Source organism: Schistocerca serialis, chromosome 12 (assembly GCF_023864345.2).
Source record: "Schistocerca serialis cubense isolate TAMUIC-IGC-003099 chromosome 12, iqSchSeri2.2, whole genome shotgun sequence".
Classification (NCBI taxonomy): domain Eukaryota; kingdom Metazoa; phylum Arthropoda; class Insecta; order Orthoptera; family Acrididae; genus Schistocerca; species Schistocerca serialis.
Window position 1 is genome coordinate 39,952,124 of NC_064649.1, and position 13,850 is coordinate 39,965,973.

Genomic DNA, 13,850 nt, shown 5'->3' on the forward strand with positions numbered 1-13,850 from the left:
ATTGTGAACTGTTACCCCTTGTTATTTACATATTCTATCTTTTAACAAGGCCTACTTTGTTTTTCAATGCAGAGAAATAACTCTATATGAATAAATATGATTCTACTTAATTGATCACAGTCAATGTACAGTCATACTTTACATACACTAAGATAGGCCTATTACTTTTTGGCGATGCATGTACATTAAGAAAATGTTTGATATTGTGAATTGGGTTGATTATAAAATACGCTGACAGAAGGCTCAACTTAATGGTCTAGTTTAATTTAAAAATAATTTTTTAATTGCTCTTTAATGACACTTAAGTCCAGCAAGTCATATTAGCTGTCATCAAACAAGTGCATAATAATATCCGATTCCCATTCTTGTGCATGTAAAAAATATCCTTGCAATACCCTTTCCATTTGAATTTTTCATCCTATACCATTATAGGAGAACCTCAGTGGGCTGAGAGGCAGAAAGAGTGAACAATGGCTGATTAAAAGTTGTGACAGCCTATGGTACTGTACTGAAAACTCTGATGGATTGTTGGCATTAGTTGCAAGAACTTTTGTTGCAGATACTGAAGGCTAATGTTTGACTCTTAATTTAACATAGAGCAACGCCAGAAGCAAATATGAAATGAAGGTAAATTAAAATCATGTTATAATGTACACCTAAACAACAGGATCGTTCAAGTTAGCATTCCTTGTTCATCTACCCCTACACTAAAACGTTGCATGTCACTAATTTTGATATTGCTAGGAGTACTTGATATTGGTAACATTTGTTTTCTTTCTGTTCTGAACATAGATACAGTATAGATCAAGTATTACATCTGCCTTTTTATTAGTTTAAGTGTTAGTTAATATTTCCAGCTGTCAAAAGAGACATGTACAACACTTTTACCAGTCGGTATTGTTGTCATTTTTCAACAAAAGCCAGTAAATTCAAACGCCATTCTTCGTGGTTTACTTTTCTAACATAGGAACGTGTAAATACAAGCTGTGTACTTACCCTTTGCCAGTTCTTTGTTAATTATGATTCCCTGGTGGTCACCACCAGCAACATGTATTTTGTCATTCTTGGTATCATCCAAAGGAACTGCCCTACGTTCAATCGCAAGGGTTGTTGAATCAGTAGTTTTGCATTTTGGTGTCATAACAATGTGATCTGCAGGTAAATACGCCGTGCATTAGATTCTTTCTGTTGACACTGTATGCACAGTGCAAAATTCAAATACTCTAATAGTACTACAGAGGCGATGAGTATCGAAAGAGGGAGTATTTCCACACTTTAAACTTATGACTTGCACACAATTTTAAATTACTTTCAATAACTTGACATGTTACCTTTTCGTGCCAGCTCCATGTTATCTTATAATGCTTCCTTCTCCCACTATTTACAGTTGCATATAGCACAGTATCCTTCGTGCAACTGAAAACGCAAGAACTGTGACGTTCAGACCCCGTGCGTTAGCAAGCAAACTGCCAATGAATCATAACTGAAGTCACCACATGCGGCTATCCTCAAGATGTTCAATCGCTGCTGTAACGCTACAAAAATATAACCACACCTGCTATGACTTCATAGGCGTTGACAGATCGCAAGTGAACGTCATTTTTCACGTAAGGAAACTAGGTCACTCCTAGCGTGATTTTCTCTCGATGGTGCAGCAGTGTTACACATGTATTGCCAATATTCAGTGCAAATGAATGCCGTTATAATGAAATGTACTTAACGAATTGTCATTAGGTTAAATGAGGCGGTTCAATTAGGAAGCACTGATTTATTGAATTAACTTCCCAGTTCCGTCTCCACGCTCTGTAACCAGGGACAGTGCTGCCCCTTCAGGATGCCAGTAAAACCAGCAGAAGCTCTATTTTAAAACAGGGTTTTATTTTGTTCGTTTTGGACTGTACATAATATAGAAATTATTTACGAAAATATACCAAACATGATCATAAGTACTGTCAGAAACTCAGAATCCACATTTATCTAGTTGTAATGTACCTATCCCACTGAAATATTCCGCAGCCAAATAGTCCTGTCACTTGCTAGCATTTACGAGATAGATTTGCGTAATGAAACATCTAAGAAAGGTCAGTTAGATAGCGAGATGACATTTCTACTACTGTATATTTCTGAATGTTTCGCAGTTTTTGCTCTGAGTAAGGCAAATTTCACAAACATCACAGTGCCTTGCACGTTTCATATTCGTGCACATCCAGAGGGAAATGGAAATTACCGCAAATGCCCAAAATATTTCTGTTTTTCCTAATACAAGAACTGTGATTGGTTGGCAGAAGTAGAAGCAAAACGTAGAAAATAGCGCCAAATTTATTTTGTACGAAATACAGTTTATTGTTTTCGTGGCTGCCGTAGCGACAAATCAGAGTAATACACAGCCTTACAGGTGTATTTTTTTATGGGTTGCTTTAAAACCGACTGTATTTCAGGAAGAATAAGATAATTTGTCATGTGGCAAGTGTAGGCGACTTTTTTGGTGTCCTTGCGTGGTAACCTCTGTCTTCATTGGCTGTGTGTCCGTGAGGCGTCATTAGCCGGTAAGTAGCGTCAGTACTGAACCAATTTATCTATTACTATCAGTTGACCTACGAACTCAAGACATCCACAGAGGTCAGTGAATAAGTTCACCGTCTTATCTTAAAAAATAGCTTTTTGTAAGCGCTCTCTGTTGGGGGCTACCCGATAAAGGGTATCCACAATGCGTTTGGTTGTATGCTGAGCTCAGATCAACAAGTGTCCAGTTTCGTCGTATAGGTAGGATTGCGGAGACGGGATTGCTGTTTTATATTTACTTGGTCTGATGTTTTTAAGCAGTGAGACTTTACATATTAAGTATGGTACTGCCTGCTGTATAGGATGCCAATTAAGTCATGTAAATAGGTTGTTATGTAATACAAGATTTCGGTTCCTCGTGCAGGTTGTCGCACATAATTAATATCATTGCCAGGTCGTCACTATCCCAGACAATAACGTTATCTATAACGCGTGTTTTCTTGTCTGTTACAGGTGTTCAAGCGATTCATTTGAAATGGCAGCAGGTGGAAATTTAGGTAAATAATAAAATCATTTGATTATATAATGTAATTTTAGTTTTTATATTTTCACTTTTTCATTTTCATGTTTCGTTATACTTGTGATAATGTTACTTAGCCTATTCAAGTCACTGTTATGAATGATACGTACAACACCCGGTATACATATATCTTATAGAGCAGGGGTTCCCAAAATTTTCCTCTCTGAGGAACACTATGACGAACCTTGGACTTCTGCGGAATACCTTGTTTATTTTCAAGGTTAATAACGTAGAGAGAGAGAGAGACAGAGAGAGAGAGAGAGAGAAAACTTGTTTCATTCCATGAATACTTCAATTTTAAATCTTCACTTACAAACACAGAAATCATTATAAAATTAAAAAATTAATTAGTTCAGACATCGTCAAAATGTAGAGAAAAAGGCGATGATATTAGTAGTTACTCGTGGAACACTTTTCACTTTACAGAGTTTGGGGAACCCTATAGTAGAAGTATACAAACTAGTATACAATTACTTGTACATTACAATGTAAGGGAAAAGGGGGAGGGGTGCTGTACTCACAGAAAGTATTATCAGGTGCCAAGCAACGGACTTCATTGAACAGACTTAGCAGTAATAGGTCAGGAAAAATACAATATAGTTTTTCTCGAAGTCTACAGGTCGCCAAGAAAAGTTTCATCTGGCAGTTAAGCAGGCTAATAACACTTCATAGAAATAATAGGAAAGTCTTTGTAGGTGGTGATTTCAACATTGATTTCATGCTGATAGTGCTGGTAGAGGACACCTGGAGTTATAGCTTTGATTTGTTCCCCAGAGCACCCTTCTAAGGAAACGACCAACAGTAACTTATAATTTATTTCTAATTCCAACTGTCTTTCATGAAACAGATGAGCCTCAGAGTAAATTGTTACACTGAGCTTCGTGGTCAGATGGCAGCAATAAAGCATGCTCACCAGTCAGGTTTAATTATGAAGGGAAAAGTACTATCCCTCACAATCAGAGTTTCTGACATTGATACATTAATTGGAGAGGACTGTCTGGACAAAACAATGGATGAGTGTTTCTCCATCGTGCGCAGTAGATCAGAAATTTATTTCCTAAAAATATTCTTAAATAACAGAATCCAATTTGCCTTTATGAGGAGGTCAGACACAATTATAGGGGAACAAATTACTGTATCCTGGGAAGAAAATGACATCAAAGTACCTGATAGACACTGTGAATTGTTGTGTAAGTTAAAATTGTTGATCATTAAACATGATGCTAGTTGTTCTTGAAAGTAACAAGAAACACAGGGACAAAAAATGGACCATCAAAAGTAGATCCATTAGATTTACTTTCGGTTAGATAGGCTTCACATACTTCACCTGTAGGTATCAATTTTTCTGACTCGTTTGTCAGAGAGCTCGCAAAAATAATTGCCGCCTGGCTCTGAATGTATTTCAGTCAAACTATGGAAAGTGTTTGCTGACTTGGTTGTGATAATGTACTTTACTTATGTAATGAGTCATGGAGTAGGCTGAGGTATGCAGTATTGTACACCCAAACTTAAGATGATACTGGGTATGGTGGCTGATGGGAACAACTGTAAATGGGGAAATATCTATCTGGTTACTCCCATCAGCCGCCACGCCGAGTGTCATCTTAGTTTCCTCGTATAGTAGTAATATCAATTTATAAAAATGGAGATAAGCAGCTAACCTTAATTGAATTGATAGTTTGAAGAAGGGAGCGAATCCAAGACCTCATTTTGTGTGGACATACAAAAAAGTTCTTCCCGTTCTTTTTTTTTTTACGTTAGCAGTACCTCAGAAAGATCAGTTGATCTTGACAGACGTGTCACAATATTAAAAACCGAGGATTTTGTCTCTCTTTTGTACAGATTATGAATGAGGCATTACAGCTTCTTATTACATTGTCAGAAATAGCTATATTTGCACAAAACATTCACAATAGAACATATACATGAAATGTCTATACTACTCACAGGTTTTGAAAGCATTAGCTATGAAATTTATTCTGAAAATCATTACTGTCCTTCATCTTTATCATCCTCTGCAGTAGCTGTTGTTAGTCTCATCATCTCCTCCTCATGAAATGGTCTTTACTCATGTGGAATGTATATAACTATCTTGCATGTCTTGTACTGGAATGTTTCCATTGTAAACCATTGGAATGTGGTGCATTCTTGTTATTTTGCAGCAAGTGTTCTTTACCGCATTATAAATGAACTCAGATGCGGTTAAATAACTTTTCGATAAAAAAATATTCTAACTGTCTGTACTTGGTAATCAAAAATGAGGACATTTCTAGGGACTTCGTCGTCGTCAAACAAACATGCTTTTAAACCATCCAGAATAGTTACTGTATGAATAACTATTACACAGGTCTCCAAAAAAATATTTTAACTGACTTTTATGTGCTTTTCAGCACTGATTTCAAAAATGCAATCTGTTTTTTTTTTTTTTCTATCAAGTCAGGTTTTCTCACAAAAAAGGGAGTATTTTTGTGTATAATAACAAAATATAAACAATTTATCACATTTTTTCCAACATTATAAAATTTTATTTTATTTATAAATCATGTTATAAACTAAATTTTCAGTACACTTCCATTTCTCTTTAAGCTCATAAGTCCTTATAAAAACACTTTCTCTTTCCGTCGAAGCTTCTTTTATTGCTTTTCCGGCTGTGGACTCGTTGAGGATCATCCCTTTTTATCATCCAGCAGTAGTCCGCCATCATGTTGACGTTCCATCTTCCTTGATATCTTCTTTCCATTTCTTTGATGTCTTGGTGGAATCTTTTGCCTTGCTCTTCACTTACATCACCAAGGTTTGCAGGGAAGTAATCAAGATGTGAGGAGCATATTCTATTTTTGAACATGCCATAAGTCCAGGAACATTACTGCAAAATACCAGGTCACCTTCTTGAGAGAGAAGAAAGATACAAACTCCTTTTCCCTTGATCGATACAAATAAATCGATGTAACCGGAGCCAACATATATTTATCTTTCAATCTAGATCCTAAAACCTCTGCTGATTCTTTAGAAAGGCCTAGGTCTCTAACTAAGTCGTCCAGTTCAGATTGTGAGAATGGAATGGGATCAGTTGTGCCAGGATCGTAGCAATCACTGTGTTCTTCACTATCACCTTGCTGAGCCAATGGCTCGTGATCATTTATATCATCCAAAGAATCTGGAGGAGAGGGTATTGGTACTTCAGGTCAATGAGGAACAGAGCAAATGGCAGATTGAATGTTTGGGTAAGAAATATCCTTTATGTTTTTAAAATTGAAACCTCGTATGTTGCAAGAATAAAAATAGCAGTTATTACTATGATTTTTGGTCTCCCTCCAAACCATCGGTATTCCAAAACTTAAGGACTGCTTTTTACGTTGAAACCATTGCCTCAGTTCTTCAACACACACTGAACAAACTTTGTGTGGGGCTCAAGGCTTATCTTGATCGCCTAACTTTGTACCAAAATAGGTGAAATATGCTTTTTCAACAAAATCGGAAAGGTCCCGAGTTCGGGTCTCGGTCGGGCACACAGTTTTAATCTGCCAGCAAGTTTTATATCAGCGCACACTCTGCTGCAGAGTGAAAATCTCATTCTAAAATCGGAAATGTTTCTTTGTTGCTTTTTAATGGTATAGTTACCACAAATGTAGCAGAAGCAGTCTGGTGAGGTTATACATCCTCTGGTAGCCATTGTCCATTGTTCATAAAACAGCTTCACAACACAAGAAAACATTCACTACTTCAAAGCACTTGTAACAACAACACATGATCAGCACAGAGTGAAGAGGTACTGCGAACTGAAGGACAATAGCAGAAGCTCACTGGTTGGTGATTACAGCGGAAGGGGGAGCGCGACAGACAGGCACTGACATGAAAATACTGCTGGTTTCTCCTAATTACTCTTTATTTTATGTATATCTAGTATAAAAACGGCTAAATAACAGTTTATGGAGATCCTAAAAACCAAGATTCAAAATCACTAGAGTGCTGAAATATCGAAAAAAGCTAAAACTAGACAAACAGTTGGTGAAATAACTGTACGTGATGGAATTTTTTCACTATTTTTCCCGAAATCAGCATTGAAAACACTATAAAAATCACTTAATAAATTTGAAACAATTTTTATGTCGCAGACCTATGTTATTCACTAATCTTTAATGAAGAATATCTAAACTTAGAAGTCAGGCATTAAGCACAAAATAATACTCGGATGCACTGTAAACAAGAGGTTTTAAGCAACTGAACAGCAGACATGAACTCCGGGACAGACATGAAGCCTGGTTAAGTTCCCTTCTTTCAGACTAAGAAATATTTCCAAGCCCGACTAAGCCAGCATGTTAGTGCCTTTCATTCTATTTTTATAGCTCACAGCATGCATCTATATGTCAAAAAAAGTTTGGTTCTTGTTCCCTTCTTCAAACTATAAGTTCAATTGATAGAATTATTTCCTTTTCAGTCATGTTCTAAATATTTGTTTAAGAAAGTTTATAACAGAATATTGAACTATTTTTTCCTATAGTTTGACTTCTGTGAAGGGAAAGAAATATGTGATCTACATCTGCATAAATACCCTGAAAACCACAAAAGTGCATGGCAAAGCTAGGGTTTTTCCCATTTCAGTTGCGTATGGAGCATTGGAAGCATGACTGCTTAAACGCCTCACTGTGTGCCTTAAATGCCTCACTCTGTGCCTTAATTAGTCTGTCATCTTAATGGTCACTGTGGGAGTGATATGTAGGGGGGAGCAAGAATATCTTTAGATACCTCACTTAATACTAGTGCTCGAAACTTTGTAAGTAGGCTTTTGCGGAATAATTGGAATCTGTCTTTAGGTGATAAAGTTTTTCAGCATATCTGTGATGCGTCCTCTGGCTCGAAGAAACCTGCTCTTCCATGTGTTAGAAGTCCCCTGTTAGTCCTATTTGCTACAGGTCCCATACACGCGGGCCGTATTCTAAGGTAGGATTTTCAAGTGATTTGTATGCAGGTTCTTTTGCAGACAGACTAAATTTCTAAATATCTCTAAAGCTCCCTCTACCCGGGAGCTCACGGTTCTTCGGAAAGTTCGTGCATAGTGCCCACGGGCTCCGAGCTGTTGCAGCTCGTTCATCCTTCTCGGGCTGCATTTCCTTCTCTGTGCCCCTCCCTCCCCATTCTGGCTCCTTCCTCACTGCCCCCCTCCTTTCTCTCTCTCTCTCTCTCTCTCTCTCTCTCTCTCTCTCTCTCTCGGTGTTTTTATTTGTGTCAACTTGGCTATCCACCTGATTCCCTGTATTCCTTCGATTTTGTTCCTTCCATGCTGTACCCCCCTCTGCCCTGCTAGGTCTCCAGCACAAGTAGCAAGTCTTTGTAGTGGGGCTGTTACATACCCATCTGGCTGAGCTCCCTGACAACACAGTGATCGCACTACTGATACCTGAGCTGTTCCCTCCCCATGTATGCCAGGGAGTTGTTGCCTATCATCCTGAAGCATCGGAACTCCTGGCAATGCCAGCCCTGCTGTGTGGCACTCACGGAGAGAGCCCCTGATCAAAGTGGGAGGTATCTGGACGGATGCTTGGCACATGAAGTGTATCGAGCTGCAAAAATCTGGCCATTCTCAAACTGCCATCTCTTAGAATGATAGCGGATCATTGAATGCTGGCTACGCCCTGTGAGGAGGGCCAGGTTCAACGTCTTGGGGTGAAACACTTTACCTGCTACCTGGTCTGTACTAGGATGGATGGGGACACATTCATTGCCACAAAGGCATTGTTTTTTGTGGAGAATGTCAAGCACGAGTTTCATGGAGTGGAGTCTCACAGTGTGGTCAGGCTCCCTGTTGATCAAATCTTCGTCTGCCGCCCAATCTGCAGTCCTTTGTGCTTGTGATCGCCTTGGTTATGTTCCAGTATCTGTTACTCCTCACCAGTCTCTAAATATGGTCCAGGGAGTGATTTTTCACTGGGACCTCACCTTTAATATTGATGAGGAACTCTGGGCTAACACGGAGCGACGCAGCATTAATTTTGTTCGGCATGTTGAGAAGGTTCTTAAAGACAACTGCAACGATACTGGCACCTTTATTCTGGCTTTCGAGGGGGTACCCTCCCATAGGAGGCCAAGGTTACGCGTTACCGATGTGCCATGGAGCTCTATATCCTGCCACCCGTGAGGTGCTGTGCTGCTTGCGTTTTGGGCATATGTCTTCCCGCTGTGCGGTGGACCCTGTGTGTGGTGACTTTGGCCACCCACTCCATGAGGGAAGCCAAAATGTTCCGCTGCCTGTGTGCCTAAACTGTCATGACTTCCTCTTCCGCACTCACCAGATTGCCCAGTTTACAAGAAAGAAAAGAAGATCCGAGAGTACAAGTCCGTGGATTGGCTGTTTTATGATGAGGCTCACCAAACATGTGACTGACTGTAGCCAATGTCAGTTCCTTTTCCATGCTACCTATTCCTTATCCCAGCCCTGTGCACGTCTCATCTCTTCCTCCCCTCCAGGTGCTGCTCCCCCTCCCTGGTCAAAGAAGCACCCCATTTCTTTGATGCCCAGTGATGATGGGACTTGTTCCCCCCACCCCACCCCCCGCCACCCCCACTGGGCCCCATGACCTGGCATCTCTCAGGCCAGAGGCCTGCTACCACAACTCAGCCGAAGGATGCACCATCTGTACACCTCAAGGTCACCCTCCTCTCTCTTACAGTTCTAGATCTTGCAGAAGCCTGCTCTCCTTTGCCCTCCTCAACCTCCAAAAGAGGAAAAGGAGAGGAGAAGAAGAAGAAGAAGAAGAAAAAACTAGTCACAGGACAGTACCCCTCCCCCATCAGGACCCTCTTCCTAACCTGAGTCTGATTTCTTATTTATAGATGTCACCCCATGCTCGACAGTGATGACCACTGACCTGGTGCCATGATCTCCCATTGGGCCTGGACTCTCGCCACACGATAATACAGTGGAATTGCAAAGGATATTACCATCACCAACTGGAAATACATCAACCACCTATACTCCAGGTCCATTCGCATACATCTCCATGGTGTACACCTCGGCCAAAGCTTCGTGTGGACCTTTTGTGTGGCCCTAAGGACTCCATTAATGGCCCTAAGTACTCCGTTAACCCCGCTGCTCTCTGCTGTCATTTCTTCTCGATTCTTGATGTGTTCCGGGGCTCTGAAGTTGTTTACACTGACGACTCGATGGCTGATGGTCATGTTGGCTTTGCCTATGTTCACAAAGGTCATATTGAACAGCATTCCTTGCCTGCTGGCTGCGGTGTATTCACTGCAGGGCTTGTGGCCATATCTCGTGCACTTCAGTACATCTGTTTCTTTTCTGGTGAGTCGTTTTTTCTCAGTTGTGACGCCCTGAGCTGCTTACAAGCTATCAACTAGTGCTATCCTCTCCATCCTTTGGTAGTGAACATCCAGAAGTCCATCTCTGTCCTGGAACAGTCCATTCACTCAGTGGTGTTTGTGTGGACCCCAGGACACGTTGGAATCCCAGGCAACAAACTTGCTGACAGGCTGGCCAAGCAGGCTACGTGGAAACCACTGCTGGACATGGGCATCTCTGAAACTGACCTGTGTTCTGTCTTAAGCCGCAAGGTTTTTCGACTTTGGGAGATGTAATGGCATAACAGTATGCACAACAAACTGCATGTCATTAAGGACACTGCGAATGTGTGGAAGTCTTCCCTGCGGGCTTCTCACAGGGAATCAGTTGTCCTTTGTCGGCTCCACATTGGCCATATGTGGCTCATACATGCTTACCTCCTCCTCCGGAAGGATCCACCTCTGTGTCGCTGTGGCTCCCAAATGACACTAGTCCACCTGTTGTTGGACTGCCCACTTTTAGCCGCTCTGCAGCGGACTTTTAACCTTCCCAGCACCCTGCCTTTGGTGTTGTGTGACAATGCCTCAACAACAGCTGTAGTTTTGCGTTTTATTTGTGAGGGTGGGTTTTATCATTTGGTCTGAGTTTTAGTGTATGCCCTTTGTCCCTCTGTGTCCTTCACCCTAGGGCTTTCAGGATGGAGGTTTTAATGTGTTGCAGAGTGGCTGGCTTCTCCTTTTTTATTCTCATGGTCAGCCAGTCATGGTAATCTGCTTTCTTGTTTTTAGTCTCTTCTCCCCGTTTCTTATGTCTCTCTATGGTTTTCTTGTCCTGTTCTGCCCATTGTAGTGTTTGTTGCCAGTCTGTCATTCTTCTGGTTCTTCCTTTCTTCTGTTATTGTGCCATATGTCTTCCTTTCTTCTGTTATTGTGCCATATGTCTTCTTTGTTTTCTTCTTTCCCTTGGGTAATAGTGCTACTGAGAACAAGGGACCGATGACCTTGCAGTTTGGTCCCTCCCCCCCCCCCCCCCCCCCCCTCTCCCTCTTTAAGCCAGCCAACCAACCAACCCACAGTACACCCTGATCCAAAGCTTCATTTAGGCAGCCAGAGCCTTCATGATGTAGCACAGTCCCATTTCTTGGGCCTTATGTTTTGTATCAAGCTCTCGTGGCTGTCCCATATTGGCCACTTGAGGACTACCTGGATGCGGAAGCTTAATGCTCTCTGCCCACACGTCTTGGGCTGGAGACTTTGTGACTCTTCTCAATCTTTACCGTGCTCTGGTTTTGTCAAGATCAGATTATTGTTGTATGGTATGGCTCGGCGGCTCCTTCCACTCTGAAACTATTTGACCCTGTTCATCATTATAGAATGCGTCTGGCTGTTGGTGCCTATTGCACTAGTCGCATCGACAGTCTTCTCAAGAAGTGCAGATTTCCTCTCTACAAATACTACGGAGTCCACGCATGGCTTCTTACGCAATCACCATTCGACAATTCGCTGACCATCCCACGTACTCCATACGCTTCACAAATGAGGGATGTCTCCCTCCTGACACCTGCCCTCTAGTAGGATTGCCGGTTGGAATACATCTCACGTACCTCTGTTGGGATTTCCATCTCCACTCGTTGGATCCCCCTGTGGGTGCGGGGGTAAGAATAGGCCCGATGTATTCCTGCCTGTCGTAAGAGGTGACTAAAAGGAATTTCACACAATTCGGTCTTTATGTGATGGTCCCCTGTAAGGTTTGACCTCCAGTCTTCAAAATTTTCCCGAAGAGTGAGCCAATTGGGGAAGGAAGCCTTACATGGTGCATTGTGTCCATCGTGCATTTAGATCTTTAGCCCAGTTCCTCGTCGTCGCATTTCATCCTGCTCATTCTCCATCTCTTGGGTGAGGACACCTTCCAGGGTGCGTTTTCCACCATGCACTATGCAGTGTCCCTTTCTGTGGTGACGATGACTATGTACTTGTTCGCACCTGATATCCACCACGGTAGCCAGTCCGTTGTGCTGGTGCTGCCATGTACTCTGTTGGTTGTAGCCCCCCCACATAGGGATCACTCTACCGATGCCTACACCGTTAACTCCCCACGTATGCCAAGGGGTAGATGCCCATCCCCCTGTGGCACCGGGACTCCCGGCAATGGCCATCCTGCCAGGTGGCCTATGCTGCAGCTGGGTGGGGAGGGTCCCTGGTCGGAGTGGGTGGCATTAGGGCAGATGACACGTGATGAAGCGTAGTCTATTATCTCTTGCTGGTGGTGAAACACCAGCAGTCTATAAGTGTTCACGAGCTCAATTCAATGCACATAAGTACGACCCCAAATCGCTCCCCTCCCTGGCCACACCATGGGACGATCGCCAAGCTAAGGATGGCAGCAGATCTTATTTGCCCCAGTACTTTGTATGTTCGAGAGCTGATGGGGAGTCTTTCATGACGATGAAGCCTCAGTTTTTTGTTGAGAATTTAGAGGACAAGTTTGGTGAGGTGGAGGGCTTTTCCAAAATGAGATCTGAGTCAGTCTTGATCAAAGGAGCACCTTCTACCCAGTCACAGGCATTACTCGCTTGTGACAAGCTGGGGAATGCTTCTGTAACCATCACGCCCCATAAGAGCTGAAATACGGACTAGGGTATAATATTTCACAGGGACCTTCTTTTGAAGTCCGATCAGCTGCGCGTCCATTTAGAGCGGTAAGGTGTACATTCCGTCAGGAGTGTCCACCGGTGTCCGAGGGATTATCAGGTTGCTACTGGTGCCTTCATCTTGGCCTTCGAGGGTGGTACATTGCCTGAGAAGATCAAGGTGATAGTCTACCGCTATGATATAAAGCCCTATATCCCTCCCCTGATGCGGTGCTTTACGTGCTGGAAGTTCAGCCACGTCTTCCCACTGTTCTTCCAGTGTCACATGTTGAGATTGCAGATGGCCATCACATCCCGATACTCCATGTGCCCCGCCTCCCATCTGTGTCAACTGCAGAGAGCACCATTCGCCTTGCTCGCCAGACTGCAGGATTCTCCAGAAAGATAGGAATATCATGGAGTACAAGACCCTGGACCGACTGACCTACAGTGAGGCTAAGAGAAAATTTGAACACCTGCATCCTGTGCTTATGACATCGTCTTACACCGTCGCTACAACAGTTCTGGCACCATCAGCTTTGCCAAACCCAGTCACCTCCCAGAGCCGGAAGACTACACCTGCCCCCTTGATGGTGGGGGGGCATTTCCCTCTCTGTTGCTCCTGCACCACCTGCTTTGGAAGTAACACCCCCCCCCCCCCCCCCACCTTCCTTTCCCCAACCATGGGGGACATCCAGCCCAACTCCTAAGCCGGAGAAGCATAAGTCTTCTGCTTCTTTCGCTAGGAAGGGGTCCCTTGGGATGCTCCTGTCCCAGGTTTCTGCGAATGGGAAAGATAACTGCCAGTGGCTGAAGAGACCGAAAGCAGCTGGTCGTAGGTC

The 13,850-nt window shown here is 42.6% G+C and overlaps 2 protein-coding genes across 9 annotated transcripts in view; one reads left to right on the top strand and one right to left on the bottom strand.

Moving 5' to 3' along the window:
* Positions 1–2,320, bottom strand: part of LOC126428138 (uncharacterized) — a 125,372-nt gene extending 123,052 nt beyond the window's left edge. For all 3 annotated transcript variants that reach the window (XM_050090041.1, XM_050090040.1, XM_050090039.1), the window contains exons 1-2: positions 1,332–2,320; positions 997–1,152 (exon numbers count right to left, since the gene is read on the bottom strand). In XM_050090041.1, the coding sequence (XP_049945998.1) occupies positions 997–1,152; positions 1,332–1,350 (175 nt within the window). In that variant the 5' untranslated portion in view covers positions 1,351–2,320. The remainder of the gene's footprint in view (positions 1–996; positions 1,153–1,331) is intronic.
* A 122-nt stretch (positions 2,321–2,442) lies between these two features.
* LOC126428139 (bifunctional purine biosynthesis protein ATIC) overlaps positions 2,443–13,850 on the top strand; it is a 97,416-nt gene continuing 86,008 nt past the window's right edge. Inside the window, exons 1-2 of one of the 6 annotated variants that reach the window (XM_050090046.1) lie at positions 2,443–2,546; positions 3,016–3,059. In XM_050090046.1, the coding sequence (XP_049946003.1) occupies positions 3,038–3,059 (22 nt within the window). In that variant the 5' untranslated portion in view covers positions 2,443–2,546; positions 3,016–3,037. Of the gene's footprint in view, positions 2,620–2,652; positions 2,927–3,015; positions 3,060–13,850 lie in introns of those variants that run through there. The other 5 variants (XM_050090047.1, XM_050090043.1, XM_050090045.1 and 2 more) reach the window with 5 other exon arrangements.